Source organism: Sorex araneus, chromosome 3, assembly GCF_027595985.1.
Source record: "Sorex araneus isolate mSorAra2 chromosome 3, mSorAra2.pri, whole genome shotgun sequence".
NCBI classification, from domain to species: Eukaryota; Metazoa; Chordata; class Mammalia; order Eulipotyphla; family Soricidae; genus Sorex; species Sorex araneus.
The window spans coordinates 174,176,333-174,196,911 of NC_073304.1; the positions used below are offsets into that span (position 1 = coordinate 174,176,333).

The following is a 20,579-nucleotide window of genomic DNA, read 5'->3' on the forward strand; positions in this document are numbered from 1 at the left end:
GTGGGGAAATAAGACACTAACTAAGAGAATATTCAAAAGAATTGGGAATTAAAGGAGTTAGATATAACTCTAGATTTCCCCTGCCTCCCTGCTTTTCTCTTGGGAGTAGACACCACACAGACCTCTTTTGTTCTTCATGAATCAGAGGCATCTGAGCAGTTTATTTTGTCATTTTTCCCCCGTGTCTAGCTCTTCCTCTTACCGTTCTTATAGTGTGGAAGAAACTGTAATATAACAGGCAAAGTTCCCATCTTGGAACCACAAGGATGTAGATATGAAAAACATTTCTTTCTACTTAGCCAGAATGTCTTTGCACAGTACCCTGGTCCTCTCTGAACTTTAATATGATATTTTGTCGAATGATGTTTCATTCATATTTCACAGGGTGATTGTGGTTTAAATGAGATCATACTTCCAAGTTCTCTGATACTGCATATGATTTTTATTATTTCTTTAACAGACAAAATGTAGTTTCTTGTTCTTTATTATTTCTTTTTCTCTTGTTCCCTTCTAAGTTTTGAAACAAGTTAAATGCTTGTTTTGGCCTTTTGCTTGGTAGAATTTTTTTGTTACAATTGTTAGGAATTACAAGAACAGAGGAAAAATAACTAATATTTCTTGTTTTAGAACAATAACAGAAACCTTTTTGTAATAGCCTGTTCTATATAGAATATAAATAACAGTTACCAGTTTCTCAGGATTCATCCTGATCAGCCCAATAAAGGGGAAATTATAATTCATGGTGAGAGAGAGTCTACTGGTGATGTCTTAAAAAATATGACTTTACTTCTTATAACACAAATAGAAACACTTTACAAATGATGAGATGGACTCATGAAAGTTAAATTGTTTCCCCAAATGCACACAACTAGTTTATAGTAGAGTTGGAAATTGAGCCAAGACTGAAATCTAAAGTTCACAGGCAAAATCCTATGACAAAACCAAGTTGATCTTAATCGGAATCGGGTTTCTTGTTTATAACTTTGACCAAAACCTAGCTTATCAAACATGCAGGTTATGCTCTTTACTAGCCCTGAGAGAGGCAGGTCCGCCCTATTCCTCACTCACCCCATTGCCTATTGTGTCACACGTTCATATCTGTCACACTCTCTCCAGAGATTTTCCATCTTGCAACTGAAATTCTTTCTCTTGAAATGCCCAGTTCTTCTCCTGCTGTCTTTGGTGACAAACCAGTCTACTTTCTTTGTTTATAACATGATCACTTTAAGGAAAGTCATACAAGCAGAATCAGATTTTATTGTTTATGACTAGCTACTTTAATTTAGCAGATCTCCTTAGGGTTCATCCACGTTGGAGATGTGTCAGAATTTTCATCCTTCTAAGAATGTCGAATGATATTCTTTGTATCTATTCTACACTGATTGTGTATTTATTCACCCTTTATGGACTGATTTTCCCTTATAATTGTTGTGAATAGTGCAGTTTTGAACATGTGAACATAGTTATATTCTGAGCATCAATTTAGATATATATTCAGAAATGGAATTGCTATCAGATGTAGTAAGAGTTGTGAAACAAATCTTGAGATTTAATGCAGATTTTGACTTTTATATTTCTTGTTTTTCTTCTTCTTTCTGGGTTGTTTTTGGGCCACACCTGGTGGTGCTCTGGCGTTACTCCTGGCTCTGCACTCAAGAATTACGCCAGAGGGTGCTCAGGGGGCCTTTTGGTATGCCAGGGATTAAGCCTGGGTCAGCCATGTACAAGGCAAATGCCCAACCTACTGTACCATTGCTCTGGCCCCATATAATTCTTCATTTTTATTTAAATATGGATAGATAAATAAATCAGTGCATGCTGTTATGTACCCAAATTATCTCACTCCTCTTTTTAAATGTAAATATTCAATTACATAATAATATGAATGGCAGACTAGTATTCATTTATTCATTCAGTGAAATTGTATAGGATATGTTTCATGCTCCTGGGTTATGTCCTCTGGATGCAAAAAGTAAGGAAGGGAAGTGCAACTTCTACTTCTACAAGATATCTCGGTTTGTAGAAAAGAAATCGATTGACTTGTGAGTATAAGTGTAATGCATCTTTCCCAGATGCCATAGCCCCTGGCTTTTCCCTTCAGCATCTAGTGAGAGGAAGACAAAAAACCCGTAGTAGAATTTTTTGGATCCTTCATGTCTCCTCTTGAATAGGTATTCCCTGCTAGTTGGATTCAAAATCACTGGGATTTCAGATTCTGCAAACATGCTTAGCTGAGGCCATAAACTCTCATTTTAAAATTCAGGCTAATGTCCGTGCTTAAATGAGATCCACTTTGTCATTTCTTTTCTCATGCCTTTTATTCCCCCTCCCTGCCCTTTTTCCTGGTTTGTTTTGGGCCACATCCTGCAGCGCTCAAGGGCTACTCATGGCTTTGTATTCAACAGATTCTTCCAGAGGTGCGTGGGGAACCAGTTAGGGCCTGGGATTGGACCTGGGCCTCCTGCAGTCAAGACCTGTGTTCGTCCTGTTGAGCCATCTCTGTGGCCCTACCTTTAATGAACTAATGAATGAATGCTTTGAATAGGATGGGAATATTGGGGAGGAAATATGGAACACAAAAACTACAAAACACAAAATATAAAGACTGGTATGTTTGATTCCCAGATAAATTGTACCCATTCTTTTTCTCTTAGATACTGGGAACATACAGAATTCATGATCGATTCCAGAATGTTTGAAGGGAACAATAGAAAATGTAACTTTCTAGGACTCTGATGAGCATTGTAATTAAACCACATGATTATCTATCATCATTTTTACATTAGACAGGGAGACGTGCTCAGGTCTTTGTTTTTGTTATTTTTGTTATGGTGATGACATTCATGAACCATTAGCACTGGCACAGGGAAGCCACCTTGGCACAAGGGCTACACTAGGTAGACTTTGGGGACCCTCTGGTGCTAGAGCACATCTAAGACATGAATCACGTACAAGGACTCCTGATACTTACATACTAAGGAAAAGTTGGAGTTATAGGTAGTATGGTATACTAGGGAGAACTCATGACATTGGGTTCAGGGAGCTTGACTGACCAAATTGGGTGTTTTCCACATAACTGGGGTTGTTGTTATATAGGGCACCACACTTCTTTGCTCTCTCAAGACCATCATCTTCAAAGAGAAGCAATAGGCAGTACTACTGAATATACAGCATCACAGTAATGTGGAGTTTCAAAGCTACTATGCTAGTGCATATTTTAGCAGCTCTTTATCGTATATTCTCTATCTACCATTATCTCTGAGGACCATAATGAAAAAAAGTAAAAAGCCAAGCAGTCAGTGTTTACTCCATGACTTTATGGGTGTGGTGTAGCAGAGGGATTAAGAGTAGGGACTTTGAAGTTGATGGGATATGAAATCTAGGACTGGTTTGTTACTGAGTATATAATATTTGGTCCATTATTAGAAGCCTCTATTCCTTAAATTTACTTTTACAAACTGCAGACTCTGGGATTGCATGAAGAATAAGATAAGTGGAACTGTTCATCATGGAACTTATCAAACATAGTATTGCATAACCTTAGTTAATGCTCGCCTTAGCAACATTAAGGAACCAAAATGTTTGTACAGGGAAGGACAACTGTTACACAGCAGGTGGAGCATGAAAAGTGCAAGGAAGTGTGTTAACACAGGGAAAGAATATGGAGAGGGGCTTCGTGGAATGCCACAGATGCTCAGTCATTAAGCAAAATAAATAGGCTGGTTGGCTGTTTGGTAAAACGTTTTCCAAACACTCTCTCTGCACATTAATTCAGGCCGAATAATAGAAAGTAATATGATGTTACTGAGTTAATTATGGAATTAGAGATAAAATAAACAGAAAGTTATGCTGCTTGAGAAAATATAATGCTTTAAAAACATTTTCTATATCTACTTTTTAATTAATATGTGGATATAGGAGGGTGATATTAAGAAACATTAAATATCTAAAATCTGTGAAAAAGTCCATAATTTATTGATGAGGTGTGAGTACTATTTTGTGAAACACTTTTTTCAGGGACTTTTTCACTTCCTTGTTTCTTAGAGAATAGATTAGCGAGTTGAGCATTGGTGAGACAATGTTATTTAAGATCTGCACTATGGCACCAAGCAAGGGGTTGGGTGTGGGCTGCAGGTAAATGATGATTACAGGTCCAAAGGCACAGAGGATGGCAGTAAGGTGGGCACTGCAGGTGGAAAAGGCTTTCTTCCTGCCCTCTGTGGATCGGATCTTCAAAATAGCAATCCCAATGTGTGTATAGGAGACACAGACAATGAACCAAAGCATTAAAGCCAGAAAGCCAACAGCAGTGGAACCCGCTGTCTGAGCCTGTGAAGTGTCATCACAAGCCAGGGGCAAGACAGCAGGGATGTCACAGAAGAAGTAGTCCACCTGATTCAGACCACAGTAGGTCAGTCTAAAAGTGAAGGAGGTCAGGACCGAGGCATGAACAGAGCCCACTGACCAGGCTCCCAGGACCAAACCCACACAGACTCCACGTCTCATGATGAGCCTATACCGGAGTGGGTGGCAGATGGCCACAAAGCGGTCATAGGCCATCACTGAGTAGAGGCAGCCTTCAGTACATCCCAGGAAATGGTAGAAGAAGAGTTGTGTTGCACAGCCCTTGTAAGAAATGGCCCGGCTCTGGCCAGAGAGATAGAGCAGCATCTTGGGACAGGTCACTGAAGGGAAGAATATATCAAATCCAGACAGCAGTCCCAAGAAGAAATACATGGGGGTGTGAAGGGCAGAGGAGGAAAGGATTGCTGTCAGGATGAGTAAATTGCCGACAAGGGTGAAGAGGTAAATGCACAAGAAGACGACAAAGAGCACAGTCTCCACTCCCTGGGTCTGAGGGATTCCCAGCAGGATGAACTCACTCAGCTCCGTGTGGTTCCTCATGTTCCTGCAGGGCTGGTCTGGGGAGAGACAAAACTCATGAAAGCGTGAATGTGTCAGCTGGTTTGAGACAGACACAATCAATATGACACATTGATCACTCAGATCACTGCTTTTTTTTTGTTCAGACAAGTAGAAAGTCTTCCGAGGGCTAACAATGAAAATCTAGGCCTTCATTGTTCAAGATCTCCCATACTTTGGTGAAAAAGGATGAAAAACTAAAGGAACTATAGTACTGTAACCTGCTCATGAGTTCAGAGAATAAAGAGCTCAGCTGTGCACAGATGAGCAGTTTAATGGTCATTCACACTCATAATGCCTGGAAGTCAGGCCAGCCTGGTTCCTCAAGACCTTATCCACAGACACAGCACGCCCAGTGTGGTCCACACAGCAAAGTTTGCACACCCATACCTCTTGGAGAGAGTGTAATGAGGATCTGGATTAGGATTTGGGTTTCCTGAGTGGTTTCCTCATTATTTCTAGCTGTTAGCACATTCTTGATGTTCTTGTTCATTTGAGAAAAAAAAGAAGTAGTATAGTTTGATATATCCAGAATTTAATTGTTTACAGGTTGACTTATTGTTGTTTTATTGAAGGCAGGCATTTATATCATATATGCCAATAGAGGCATGGGTTATTTCATCATTTTTACACTGATGCATTTTGAATCACTACAATGATGGCATTTCAGTTCTGCAACATTTTTATGCCTTAAAATAAAAATTTACTTTCATTTTAATAAGCAAACTTACTGTAAGATCTATCCTTTTAGATCTAACTCTTGCAGAGTTCAATTGCAGATGTCTCAGATTTATTATTCTTGCATTATAGCAACTTCATACCATTTGACTTTCTAACAAAAATTTGAGATTGTGCCTTGTGCCGTTGTTTCTGTGTGTGTGTGTGTGTGTGTGTGTGTGTGTGTGTGTGTGTGTGCTGCCATGGTGCCATAGTGGAACCCAGGGTCTCATACATGCAAAGCAGATGCTCTATCACTGGGACACACCCCTGTCATTTGGCATAATTGTTAAAAGTAAATAAGTTTGTGCTGCTTATCCTGAGATAGATGCTGAATTAATAATTATGAGAAGATGGTAACTGATTTATGCACACTTGCTTGATATAGTGAATGAAGCAAAGGTCTCCAGTCACTGCAACAGACTACAAAGAATCCCTTCATTTCATGTACTTATTCCTCTTTTATGTTTTTATGCTTTGGGCCACACTACGCAAAGCTCAGATATTATTCCTGGCTCTGCACTCAGCGATCACTATTGAAGGACTCAGAGGACCATATGGGGTGCCAGAGATTGAACCCTGCTTAGCCATTGCAAAGAAAGCCCTAACTGCTGTACTATCTTTCTGCACCCTCCACATTTCTTACCCCACACAAGTCTCTGGGAGTGAAGGAAAAAGTAAAAATGTAGAAATAGAGCAGTGCTCTGAGCACTCACATGGTCCACAGGTTTCATGGCCGGTTCAGGGAGGGCAACAGAGCATTTCCCATCCTTTAAGCTGCAGATTCTCTGTGGTGCCACGGAGGTCTCATCCCAGCCTCCCAGGGGCCATGGATTTTGGCTGGGGTTTTAGAACTACAGATCCCGACTGTCTTCTGATTCAGTAGAATGACTCAGAGAAAGGATGCTGTTCATCTGTTGTCCTCTCTCCTTTTGATTTGCTCAGAGTTAGAAGTGAAACCCTCTCTGATCTTTGGAGGATTTTAAAGGATCTCATAGTCTCTCTGGAACCATTATCCATAATTTATCCAAAGATTCAGAAAGAAGCAAACTTTTGAGTATAGGGAGCAATTAAAAGCTGGATGTTAAGAGAGCCCAGGCACGGCAGAGTATCATACAGTTCTCAGGGGACCCAGTCAAAGCTAGTGGGAATCTTGGTCACTGTGGACCACTCAACCACTGTTTTCCTGCTCTAGGGATATATCCCACAGACCCAGGTTTTCTTCTGTGTCCTCAGGGCCTGAGTCTAATTTGCTGTCACTTTTTCATTTTCATTTTCAAACTCTTTCCTTCTCTTTCATGGCTGTGAGGGATGTTGGAGCATACTTGAGAGTATCTGCTCGGGAAGGTTTTAAACCTCTGGTATACTATTTTCTCTTAAGAAATTTATTTTATTTCTGAATATTGGCGTGAGTAGGCCTTTGTCACTTCAAATATGCTATATATTAGGTATATTCAATCTGTTTACTTTTTCTCATATCTATCTTAGTTTTCCCATCTCGAAGAGACCGGCAAACTACCAAGAGTATCCTGTCCGCACAACAGAGCCTGGCAAGCTACCCATAGCATATTTGATATGCCCAAAACAGTAGCAACAAGTCTCACTTAGTGTTCTTGGAGCAAGCAGATGCCGTTGGGCTACACTAGCAAGCAACAGGGACAAATGGAGATGTTACTCGTACCAGCTTTAGCAAATCGATGAACAACGGTATGACAGTGCTCCAGTGCTACAATGGTACCTCAGTTTTAGAAGATTTAATGTTTTTTTGTATTTTTGGGTCTATTTAGTTGTTTTCGTGGCAGAGCCTGGCAAGTTCCCCATGGCGTATTCAATATACCAAAAACAGTACCAGTAACAGGTCTCATTCCCCTGATCCTGAAAGAGCCTCTAATCGTTGGGAAAGATGAGTAAGGAGAGGCTGCTAAAATCTCAGGGCTGGGATAAATGGAAACATTACTTACACCGCTTAAGTAAATAGATGAACAACAAGATGACAGTAATACAGTGATTTAGTTGTTTATTTTTGTTAATTTAGTTTGAAATTAACTAATAAAACTGATTATAAGAATCTGATAAGTGTGAGAAGGAATTAAGATGATGAAATCACAGAAGCTTTCGCATAATACTGGTCTATTTTGCAAACTCTCACTAACACCAATTCCAGCTTCTGCACAGACAGTCTCATCCATCCATAAGGGGACATCGACTTACCACAAGGGCTACTTGTGACAGATTTCTGTAATGTCTTATTTTAGTGAAAGTTTCAAGTGTGATATACAGTAGATATCAGTATGCTTTACAAGAGATGTCATGAATCAGAGGATTAGTTTTCCAAGATTATATAACTCATGTTCTCGAGACAGAAATTGAACCCCTAACAGAACTTACAAATGAAATCTATAACAGAACCTAGTTGATAATATTCTACAGATAATATTTTACAGAAATCTTGTAATATTCTACAAAAATTATTGACCATCTATCAAGGTATGCCTTGCCACTCTCAAAAATTGGCACCCTAGAGCTTCACCCAATCTTCTCTGGCTTAGGATACATGTATTTGGTGAGGGGGCTTCAAAGTGGTGCTCAAGGGGCTCTTGGCTCTCCTGTCCCCCACTGATACTTAGCTAAGCAAGCAGCGGTCCAGAGCAAGGGCCTAGGATGCAGTGATGCTCAGTCCTTGTGGTATGGAGATAGCTTGGATGACACTGGTTACCCTTGGGGACCATATATTTCCATGTTATAACAGGGTCAGCTTGCTGTAAAACATGGACCTTATGCCCCATAGAGTCTCCCAAAATATATTTGCTTGTACTTGATGTTCAACTCTAAGAAATTCCTGGGGGGCAGGAGCGATAGCACAGGAGGTAGGGTGTTTGCCTTGCATCCAGCTGACCTAGATTCGATCCCCAGCATCCCATATGGTCCCTTCAGCACTGCCAGGAGTAATTCCTGAGTGAATGAGCCAGGAGTAACCCCTGAGCATGATCAGGTGTGACCCAAAAGCCCCCCCCAAAAAAACAGAAATGCCTAGGATTCAAGGAATTGGTATTGTGATGACTGTATAATAATTGGTATTACTTCTGTCTGAAAAAAGTATAGTACCAGGTTCTGTCTTCCCACAGCTTGATGTGTCCTACAAATTCTTCACTCAATAGTTATGCAATGAGGAAATATTGTAGAGTTCTATATATCAGTTCTTATATGTAGTTTTAGAAACACATGGATATATATCTTAGCCAGATGAAAGAACATTTTAGCAAAAGCATTTCTTGATTATTTATTTAAGAGAACAGGATGTGAAGTTAAGAAACATGAGGAGGATGTTAAGAGATTGTACATTAACAAACTCCTTCAAAACCAATTACTGCTCCCGAGGGGTAATTACTAATTTGTGAAACACTCTTTTCAGGGACTTTTTGACTTCCTTATTTCTTAAGGAATAGATTAGTGAGTTGAGCATGGGAGAGACGATGTTATTTAAGATCTGCACTATGGCATCTAACAACTGGTTGGGTGTGGGCTGCAGGTAGATGATGATTACAGGTCCAAGGTAACAAAGCACAGCAACGAGGTGGGCACTGCAGGTGGAGAAGGCTTTCTTCCTGCCCTCTGTGGATCGGATCCTCAAAATGGCAATCCCGATGCATATGTAAGAGACACAAACAGTGAACCAAAACAATAGAGCCAAAAAGCTAATAGCTGCGGAGCCCACGGTCTGGGCTTGTGAGGAATCATCACAGGCCAGTGGCAGGACAACAGGGATGTCGCAGAAGAAGTAGTTCACCTGATTTGGGCCACAGTATGTCAGTGTAAAAGTGAGGGAGGTCAGGATGGAGGCATGAACAGAACCCATTGACCAGGCTCCCACAACCAAACCCACGCATACTCCAGGTCTCATAATGAGCTTATACCGGAGGGGGTGGCAGATGGCCACAAAGCGGTCATAGGACATCACTGAGTAGAGGCAGCCTTCAGTACATCCCAGTAAGTGATAGAAGAAGAGCTGTGTGGCGCAGCCCTTGTAAGAAATGGTCTGGCTCTGGCCAGAGAGATAGAGCAGCATCTTGGGACAGGTCACTGTTGGCATCAGTATGTCAAAAATGGACAGCAGTCCCAAGAAAAAGTACATGGGGGTGTGAAGGGCAGAGGAGGAAAGAATTGCTATGAGGATGAGTAAATTGCCGACCAGGGTGAAGAGGTAAACGAACAAGAAGATGACAAACAGCACAGTCTCCACTCCCCGGATCTGAGGGATTCCCAGCAGGATGAACTCACTCAGCTCCGTGTGGTTCCTCATGTTCCGGCAGAGCTGGTTTGGAGAAAGACAAAACTCGTGAGAGTGTGAACGTGGAGGCTGTCCTTTGAAAGACACAAGGACACATTGATTATTCATACACTGGTCTTTGCTCAAATATAAGGACTTTGAAATTCTTCATAATGTCATTTCTGCCAATAAAACAGGTCTGTGTCTTGATATCACAAGATATCAAATTTTTCATAAATATGAACCCAGAGGTAAATTAAACACAGCACTGTAACACACTTCCAGAGGCAAGAGTATAAACATGTGACTAAACCATTGACTTAATGACATGGACATCTCATAGAAGTAATGCCACAAAAGGACATCACAGAGTAGTGGCAGCCTTCAGTACATCCCAGTGAATGGTAGAAGAAGAGTTGTGTGACACAATGCCCTGTGTAGACCAACCTGAAAGACAGTCCTTATTTGCTTAGGGTGTGCCTCTGTGACATCATGTGTCACATGGGGATGTGAGGTCCAACAACCCTTTGCATCCCTTCAAAGGCAAGCTTGGACACCTACAGATGTGATGAGATCTGTATTGGCATGAGTGCATTGAGCCAAAGATTTGGATTGTGTTGATTTGGCTATACTCACATTCCTCCCCACTCCCTCTTTCTTCCCTCTGTTCTTTCCCAAGTAACAGTCAGGTGACCAGTGGCCACCACTGTGGATACTACCCCAACTGTGGTGGTAATCCAGTGCTAGTGCCCAGGATGTGATGTTTGGGGGAGCCTCCTGCCCCCCCCCACCTGTGTGAGTGTGTGTGGCTTTGTCTCCATGACTACACAAAGTATGCTCAGGATTTTGTGCCACCTTGTTGAACACTTGTGCCCCATGTCTCGGCTCCTATACATATTTCTTATTCTGATCATTTTATTCATGTCATGGTTCATTGTAAACAAGATAACAACATTAAATATTAATTAAATATTAACTTTCAAAATTCAAGGTTATTTGTGGATAAATGGTTAATATGGTGAATTTTTAGTGAATTTATATCAATTCTATAAAAATTATATCAATTCTACAAACTATAAAAATTCAGATAATAATGTCATCTATAATTTGAGAATAGACTTAATTTTCCTATTTACTTTGACATTTTTAAGCTTCCAATTTCCTCATTGATATTGATAATAATTCCAATAAATATTGAGTAACAGTGGTGAATGCTAGAATCCTGGCTTATTCCTGGGCTCAGTAAAGGCCTCAGATCTTAACATTCATCATGATGTCTGCTGTTGGTTTGATATAAAGATTTTTTTTATCAAATAATCTTTCTTGTTTTCCAACTTTGTAGTTTTGGCATATACAAAATTATATTAGATATTATATTATAGTGTTTTGTAGGGGCAAGAGAAATAGATCAACAGAACTGGAACACCAATTGATCAATTTTAGGTCCTGCAAAAACAAGCAAAAACAACAAAGAAAACAAAGATATGAACCACTACAAGTTCCTGAAAAATGTGGGATATTTTCATTGTGCTTGTAGATAGTGGAGTTTATTAAATGCATGTTTATCAATTGAGATAAAATCCTCCTCACAGAGTGGCTATTTATAATAAATGTAATGTGTTCAGGAAGGATTGATGCATAATCCCATGTGATCTGCATTATTAGAACAGTTTCTGTAGTCCTATTCCAAAATATTTGGAGTGCAGTTACCTGCAGGGACATGTAGATCAACACCTTAAGCCTGCTGGAGATCAGAGAAAAGAAGAAAAGACAAAATCGCCTGGGGAAGAAAAGACAAAATCATTTCTCAAAGCCAAGCTTTAAAAATAATCAATTTTTGGAAAAGAAATATGAGCCATTCAAGAAGATGAAAATGTTCTTCAGATATTTTAAAGAAATCTAAATGATGTCATTCCATCTTTTTGTATCATACAGAGCATTTTCTCAATGAATAGGAGTATATTTTTCTATGTGTCATAGATTTATCCAACTAACTTTTGTGGGTGTATGTGCGTGAGTATTCTTATATGTGCATGGCACATACACACGCATGTGTGTCATGGAGCTCAGAGCCTCACATGTAAAAGGCATGTGCTCTGTCACCAAGCTAGCCCTTTACCCCTGACAAAAATCTTATTAGCAACTCTAAGGTGCTTATTAGCCTGAGGTAATGCTGAATTAATAAATAACAAGCAAAGTGTAAATGGACAGATATCTGCAAGCTGTTTGATATCATGAGAGGAACAAAAGACAATACTTCCAACTAGTGAAACAGGAAAAATCACTTGTCCAAAAGTTATTTCATAGTGTTGAAGCACAGGAGTCATGAGTGAGGGGGAAAGTGAAAAGGGAGAAGCAGAGCAGTGCTCCGAGACTCACGTAGTCCACAGGTTCATGAGTGGCTCAGGGAGGGCAACACAGCATTTTCCCTCCTTTGAACTGCAGATTCTTGTGTGGAGTGAACTCTCATCCCTAGACCCTGGGGGCCATAGAATTTGTCTTGGGATTTAGAACTACAGAGCCCGAATCTCTTTTTTTTAATCCAATGACCCAGTGAAAGGAGGCAGTTCATCTGATGCCTGCCCTCTCTCCTGGGCGATTTGCTCAGAGTTGAATTGAAAATCTCTCCTTATGATCTTTGCAGGATTTTTAATGATCTTCTAGTCTCTGTAGAGCTCATTCACATTTTATCCCAAGACACAAGGATAGGAGACTTCTGAGTAAAGGGAGCAATTATATTCGGGAAGTTGAGATAATGGAGAGGTTGGAGAATTGTACATAATACTCAGAAGAATCACTGGAGTAATTAGGACTCCCGGAAGTTGTGAATTCCCCTGACCACAGTGTTTTGGTTCTGGGGACACATCCCTTGACCTCATTTTGTCCTTTGCCTTCCTCATAGACTGAATCTGCTATCTGCCATTTTTGGACTCTCAAAACGTTTCCTTCTCTCATAGGGTTATTGAATACAGCTGTTGGAGCGAGAAAAGATATTTGTATATTAGAAATCTTTTTAAAATAATAGCCAATATGTGTGAAATCTAAATACTAGTTTTTTTCAAGATGTCCACACTCAACCTTATTAATTCAGTAATGTGAAAGTAGAAATCAAAAGTTGAACTACTGTGATAGATGATTTAAGAGTCTAATTTTATGAGGATATTTTTTTATTGTCACCCTGCCAATACTGGTTGCTTCTAGTGGCCTTAATTGATATATACCATTGTCACTGATGTGAGATTATATTAATTGTCATTTTTATTTGTATTTCCCTGATGATAAGTGATGATGAATACTCTTTTTCTGGTATTCATGTCCAGCTGTATGTTTTCTTCAGAACTGGGAAAAAGACCTAGAACAAACTCTACTACATTTTTTATGACACCACAAAAATTCCCATATAGGAAAAGCTATTCTGAGAAAAAAATAGGAGTATTTGTATTTACTCACCTTAAATTTACTATGAAATTATAATAATAATATGTTTTACTAGAAAAGTGGAATAAAGTGGAATAAAGTGGAATAGAATTGAAATCCCAGAGAGAAACCTGAGATCTATGGACACTTAATCTATGACAAAGAAGCTGGGAGCATGATAGAGAAAGGAAAATAAATTTAATAAATGGTGCTGGAAATATTGGAAAGCCATATGCAAAAAGTAAAATTAGATCCATATTTCACACCATGAAAAGAACTTAGTTCAAAATGGACCTAAGACTTCAAGATTTGGGTCTGGAGAGATAGCACTGTAGCACTGTCATCCCGTTGTTCATCAATTTGCTCGAGCAGGCACCAGTAACGTCTCTTCACTTGAGAGATAATACAGTAGGTAAAGCAGTTGCCTTGCACATAACCAACCCAGGTTCAATCCCCAGTACCACATGTGGTTTCACCATAAGTGAGAGGAAGAGGACAAATAACCACATGACATCACTCATCTTTGGTCTATTGAGACAAAAGAAGGGAATAGTTGGTATCAAATGATGGCAAACACGTGGACTGTAAACCTAAGATTGTGAAGGAAGGAGGAGTTTAGGAGGAAGTGGAGTAGAGGTGCCATAGCAAGAATAGTAGAAGACTTGGTCATGTAGTAGTGGTGAGGTGCAGTAACTTTGTACATCAAACTCTAAATGATAACGCTATTGTGACCATATTGCCTGAACAATAAAAAGAATAAGTTTAAGAAAATTATAACTTCTGTTCTAACTTTGCCTGTCTCCTTCACACTGTTGAATACATCTAGTTTGTTTTTTTTAAAGTTTTCTTATAGTTGATTTTCAGTAACTCAAATTATTTACAAACAAATAATTGGCACTGTTATGAAATTCTTTATTTTGATCTGGAAAATGTGGTTGATTTTGCCAAGTGAAATATATAGCACTTGTTTAGTATCTAATATTTTCTATACCCTTTAGAATTCTTACCCATGAGTATACAGTTAGAATTATAATAGGCATAAGGTTATTGTTTCCCATGGGGTATAGAAAAACAAGCATATAGTTTTCTTAACCAGTTTTTTTTAAATAAAGAAACACATTGAACAAAGCATTTTCAATTGTATATTTATTTACTTAAGAAGAGGAACCAGTCCTCGGACCCCGAGCACTCCAGCTGTCCCCCCTCCCCCGCCCACCAGACTACTGCCCCCAAGCACCACAGCTATTCTGTCTTCTGGCACAGGAGTGTGACATCCCTCGACCCACCCTCCCCGAGTCCCAGCCTGCTCTTTGGACACCGAGCACCCGAGCCATTCTCCCCGTCGGACGCTGCCCTAGAGGTCGGCAGGCCGCCCCCAGCCACTGCAGCCGTTCTCTCTTCCGGCACAGGTGTGTGCTATTGTGGGGAAAGGGACGAGCCCTAATCATCAGGGGAAGTGGCCTAGGCAAAGTGGGCATGGCCTCTCCTAAAACCCATTAATATGTTGTCTCATCTCAGCCTTCATTACCTATGTCATGTCCAAGAGTAGAATCCTAGCTAACCGTAAGCAGTAGGACAATAAAACACAAGACTTCACATAAGGATTAAAGGAACATTTGAGTGGGAGTCCTTGTTTTAGAAGGAGAAAACAAAAAGGCAAGCACCATTGACTGAGCTCATCCAGAATCCTTTTTCGCGACAAGAGGGAACAAGGATACTGATCTTAAAGGTCCCTCTTCCACACCACCACAACAACATGAAGAAACAGTGCAAATCCCCACCACAAGGAGAGAACGATGAAAGGATTCCAGAAACCTCAATAGGTGTTTCCTGCAAACCTGAGCTCTCTGATAAAGAATTCAGAGTTGAAATCCTCAAGATGTTCAATGAATTCAATGGAAAGATTAACAAGTTAAAGGAGAACCTCATAGAAATGATACAACAGACAGCCGAGAAATTACGGGAAGAAATGAGATCAGAAATAAAAAACCTATGAAAAGAAATGAAGGATTCGGTAGATGAAATAAAAAACTCTGTGGCTGCCCTCAACAATAAAATGACTACAGTGGAAGAAAGAATCAGTGAGCTTCAAGATGAGCTGCAAGAAGCCTACAACAACAAACGATGGGAAGAGACCTCAAAATAGCTCTAGGATGACTCAGAGTCCTAGGGGATGATTTCAAGAGGAACAACATTAGAATCATTGGAGTACCAGAAGGACAGGGAACGAACCCTAACGAAAAAGCCAGAGTCAAGCAAATCATTACTGAAAAGTTCCCAGAGCTAGAGAACGCAGGCATCCAGATTCAAGGCGCCCGAAGGGTGCCAGCTAAAAGAGACCCTAACAGAAAAACCACAAGACAATCATAGTGAGAAATGATGAATGTCATGGATAGAGACACAATACTGCAAGCAGCAAGGTCAACGAAGGAAATCACATACAAAGGAGTACCCCTTAGGATCACAACAGACCTATCATAGGAAACCCTCCAAGACTTAAGGCAGTGGAGGGATATAGTGAAAAACTCAATGAAATGAACACTTCACCAAGAATATCTGGCTAAACTCTCATTCAAACTCGAAGGAATGATACATTATTTTGGGAGTAAACAACAGCTCAGGAACTTCATAGACTCAAAACCAAACCTAAAAGAAAAACTAAAGGGGCTATTGTAAGACAAGAAGAACCCCTACAAGCACAACAAACCCTTAAAAAAAGATGGCGCAAAATTCCATAACAATAATTTCTCAATGTCAATGCTCTAAATTCACCAATTAAGAGACACAGAGTGGCAAAATGAATTCAGAGACTCAACTTAACATTTTGCAGCCTGCAAGAAACGCATCTCAATAACCAGAACAAACACAGACTCAAAGTCAAGGAATGGAAAATAATCCTGCAAGCAAACAACTCTCTCAAAAAAGCTGGGGTGGCCTTACTAGTATCGGACAACATAGATTTTAGGTTGAAGAAGATTAGAAAGGATAGGGAAGGTCATTTTTTATTAATAAAGGGATATGTACAGCAGGAAGAAATCACACTCCTAAACGTGTACGTACCGAATGAGGAACCGGCCAAATTCCTACAGCAACTGCTAACAGAAATTAAGAAGGACATCTAGAGCAACACAATAGCAATTGGAGACTTCAACATTGCCCTAACACCTCTGGATAGATCAAGAGGATTAAAACCCACAAAGGAAATAATGGCTTTGAAGGAAGAAATAGAAGAGATAGGACTAATAGATCTATACAGGGTTTTATATCCCGAAAAAAAAGAGAATACATATTCTTTTCTAGTGCACATGTAACATTTTCCAGAATAGACCATGTTCTGGGCCACACAACATACCTCAACAAAATCAGGAAGATAGACATTGTATCAGCTATCTTTTCAGACCATAATGCACTGAAGGTAGAAGTTAATCACACACAGACGCAAAAAACAAAATCAAATATCAGGATATGAAACAACTCGAAGTTGAACAATGAGTGGGTCAGGAAGGAAATCAAGGAAGAAATTAAAAGGAACCTGGAAACAAATGAGAATGAAGACACCAGCTACCAGAACCTGTGGGATGCAGCTAAAGCCATGTTAAGGGGAAAATTTATAGCTCTGCAAGCATTCCTCAGGAAGGAAATAAGGGCCCACATAAATAACTTGACCTCACAGCTTAAGATTTTAGAAAAGGACCAACAAAAGGAGCCCAAACCAGGCAGAAGAATAGAGATAATAAAACTTAGGGCAGAAATCAACGACATGGAAAACCAAAAGACAATCCGAGAGATCAATGAAACCAGAGATGGTTCTTCGAGAAAGTAAACAAGATTGATAAACCATTAGCAAGACTCACAAAGAAAGAGAGAGAACCCTAATAAATCGAATCAGGAATGAAAAGGGGGACATCACAACAGAAACCAAAGAAATTCAAAAGATTATCAGAGACTACTTTGAAAAGCTGTATGCCACGAAACAAGAGAACCTAGTAGAAATGGATAAATTCCTAGATTCCTATAATTTCTCAAGGCTGAACCAATAAGACCAGGAATACCTGAACAGTCCTATTAATATCAAGGAAATTGAAACAGTAATCAAAAGTCTTCGTAAAAACAAAAGCCCAGGTTCAAATGGATTTACTAGCAAATTATTCCAAACATTTAAAGAGGACCTGTTACCAGTTCTCTTCAAGCTCTTCCAGGAAACTGAAAAAAAAAAAAAAAACAGAAACCCTCACAAGCAGTTTCTACGAGGCTCATATCTCCCAATTACCAAAAGCAAACACGACACCACAAAAAAAGAAAACTACAGGCCAATATCCATGATGAACATGGATCCAAAGATTATCAACAAAATATTAGCAAACAGAATTCAACGACTCATCAAAAAGATCATACTCCACGACCAAGTGAGATTCATCCCGGGGATGCAAGGATGGTTTAACATTTGGAAATCAATCAACATAATCCATCATATCAACAAAAGAAAAGATAAGAACCATATGATCATATCAATAGATGCACAGAAAGCATTTGACAAGATCCAGCACCCATTTATGATGAAAACTCTGGCCAAAATGGGAATAGAAGGAATTTTCCTCAATATAGTCAAATCCATCTACTACGAGCCTACAGCAAGCATCATCCTCAATGGGGAAAAACTAAGAGCCTTCCCTCTGAGATCAGTGACAAGGATACCCACTCTCTCCACTCCTGTTCAATATAGTACTGGAAGTATTTGCACTAGCGGTTAGACAAGAAAAAGGTATTAAGGACATTCAGGTAGGAAAGGAAAAATCAAACTCTTAGTATTTGCAGACTTTATGATACTATACTTAGAGAACCCTAAAACCTCTACCAAGAAACTCTCAGAAACAATAGACTTGTATAGTAAAATTGCAGGCTATAAAATCCACACCCAAAAGTCCATGACTTTCTTATATGCAAATAATGAGAGAGAAGAAAGCGACATGGTAAAAGCAATTCCGTTCACAATTGTGCCTCAAATGATCAAATACCTCGGAATCAACTTAACTAAGCAGGTAAAGGACTTGTATAATGAAAACTACAAAACGCTTCTTCAGAAAATAAAAGAGGAAATGAGGAAGTGGAAAGATATCCCCTGCTCATGGATTGGAAGAATTAATATTGTCAAGATGGCAATATTCCCCAAAGCATTGTACAAATTCAATGCGATCCCTATAAGGATACCCTTGACATTTTTCAAAGAAATGGAGCAAGCACTCCTGAAATTCATATAGAACAATAAGCCCCCACGAATATTTAAATCAATCCTTTTTTTTTCTCGTTGGATCACACCCGGCGATACACAGGGGTTACTCCTGGCTCTGCACCCAGGAATTACCCCTGGCGGTGCTCAGGGGACCATATGAAATGCTGGGACTCGAACCCAGGTCAGCCGTGTGCAAGGCAAACGCCCTACCCGCTGTGCTATTGCTCCAGTCCCTAAATCAATTCTTGGGGAAAAGGAAATGGGAGGAATCAACCTCCCCTACTTCAAACTCTATTACAAGGCGGTAGTAATTATAACAGCATGGTATTGGAACAAAGGCAAAGCTGCAGACCAATGGAACAGTGTTGAATATTCTGACACACCACCCCAAATATATGATCATCTAATCTTTGATAAGGAAGCAAGTAATGTGAAGTGGAGCAAGTAAAGCATGTTTAACAATTTGTGCTGGCAAAACTGGACAGCTATATGCAAAAAAATGAACTCGGATCTCTACCTATCACCATGTACAAAAGTCAGATCAAAATGAATTAAAGACCTCAACGTCAGACCAGAATCTCTAAGGTACATTAAATTCAAGGTCGGCAAAACCCTCCATGACATTGTAGCCAAAGGTATCTTCAAAGCTGACATGCCACTGGCCAAGCAAGTGAAAACAGAGATAAATAAATGGGACTACATTAAACTAAGAAGCTTCTGCACCTTAAAAGGTACAGTGACCAAAGTACAAAGATAGTCTACAGAATGGGGAAGGATATTTACCCAATACCTCTCCGATAAGAGGTTTATATCAAGGATATACAAGGCACTGGCTAAACTTCCCAAGAAGAAAACTACCTACCCAATCAAAAAATGGGGTGATGAAATGAACAGATTTCCCCAAAGAAGAAATCCGAATGGCTGACAGGCACATGAAAAAATGCTTGACATCACTAAAAATCAGGGAGATGCAGATCAAAACAACTATGAGATTCCATCTCACACCACAGAGACTTGCTAACATCCAAAAAAACATAAGCAACTGGTGTTGGCATGGATGTGGAGAGAAAGGGACTCTTCTTCACTGCTGGTGGGAATGCCGACTTTTTCAGCCCTTTTGGAAAACAATATGGAGAATTTTCAATAAAGGAGGAATTGAGCTCCCATTAGACCCAGCAATACCACTCCTGGGGATATATCCCGGAGAGGCAAAAAGGTATAGTAGAAATAACATTTGCATTTCTATGTTCATTGCAGCACTGTTTACAATAGCCAGAACCTGGAAAAAACTGGAGTGCCCAAAAACAGATGACTGGTTAAAGAAAATTTGGTACATCTACACAATGGAATACTATACAGCTGTTCAAAATGATGAAGTCATGAAATTTGCATATAAGTGGATCAACATGGAAAGTATCATTTTGAATGAGTCAGAAAGAGACAGACTAGAAAGATTGCACTCATATGTGGTATATAAGTAGCAGAGAGGTAGGAGCTAGCAATGATGCTACTTCTGTCGGAAATTTCTGTGGAATTAGTTACTAAAATACTAAAACACAGAAATCCAAAACCTCTCGGCCACTATTGTGGCCACACGACCTCATATCTCTTCATTCTCAGCAATGGAAAACAAATTATCAAATGGTTCCTTTACAGCAGGTTCGACTTTTTATGGGGGCAGGGAACTCCAAACAATTATAATGAGTTTTTTGTTGAAATATTGAATGTAATGAAAGTAAAGAGAAAGTAAAGTGAAATTTTTCAGTACACAGGCGGGTTGGGGGGCTGGGGATGTTGTTGGGTGGGTGGTGATGTTTACTGTGGTTCTTGGTGGTGGAATATGTGCACTGGTGAAGGGATGGTTGTTTGAGCATTGTGTAACTGAGACATAAGCCTGAAAGCTTTGTAACTTTCCACATGGTGATTCAATATAAAAAAATAAAAAATTAAAATAAAAAAGAAGAGGAACCAGGTGATAATGTTAGGAGACAATACATTTTCTAAGTCAATTATAAAATCTATAAT

General features: G+C 39.6%; 2 protein-coding genes across 2 annotated transcripts; both read right to left on the reverse strand.

Annotated features, from left to right (window-relative positions):
• Nucleotides 1-3,972: 3,972 nt before the first annotated feature.
• On the reverse strand, nt 3,973-4,905 carry LOC101555978 (olfactory receptor 148-like). Its single transcript, XM_004605109.2, has one exon. It carries the CDS (start codon nt 4,903-4,905, stop codon nt 3,973-3,975), a length of 933 nt encoding a protein of 310 aa, XP_004605166.2.
• Nucleotides 4,906-9,004: 4,099 nt separating this feature from the next.
• Nucleotides 9,005-9,940, reverse strand: LOC101556248 (olfactory receptor 148-like). Its single transcript, XM_004605110.2, has one exon. It carries the CDS (start codon nt 9,938-9,940, stop codon nt 9,005-9,007), a length of 936 nt encoding a protein of 311 aa, XP_004605167.1.
• Between the last annotated feature and the right edge of the window lie 10,639 nt (nt 9,941-20,579).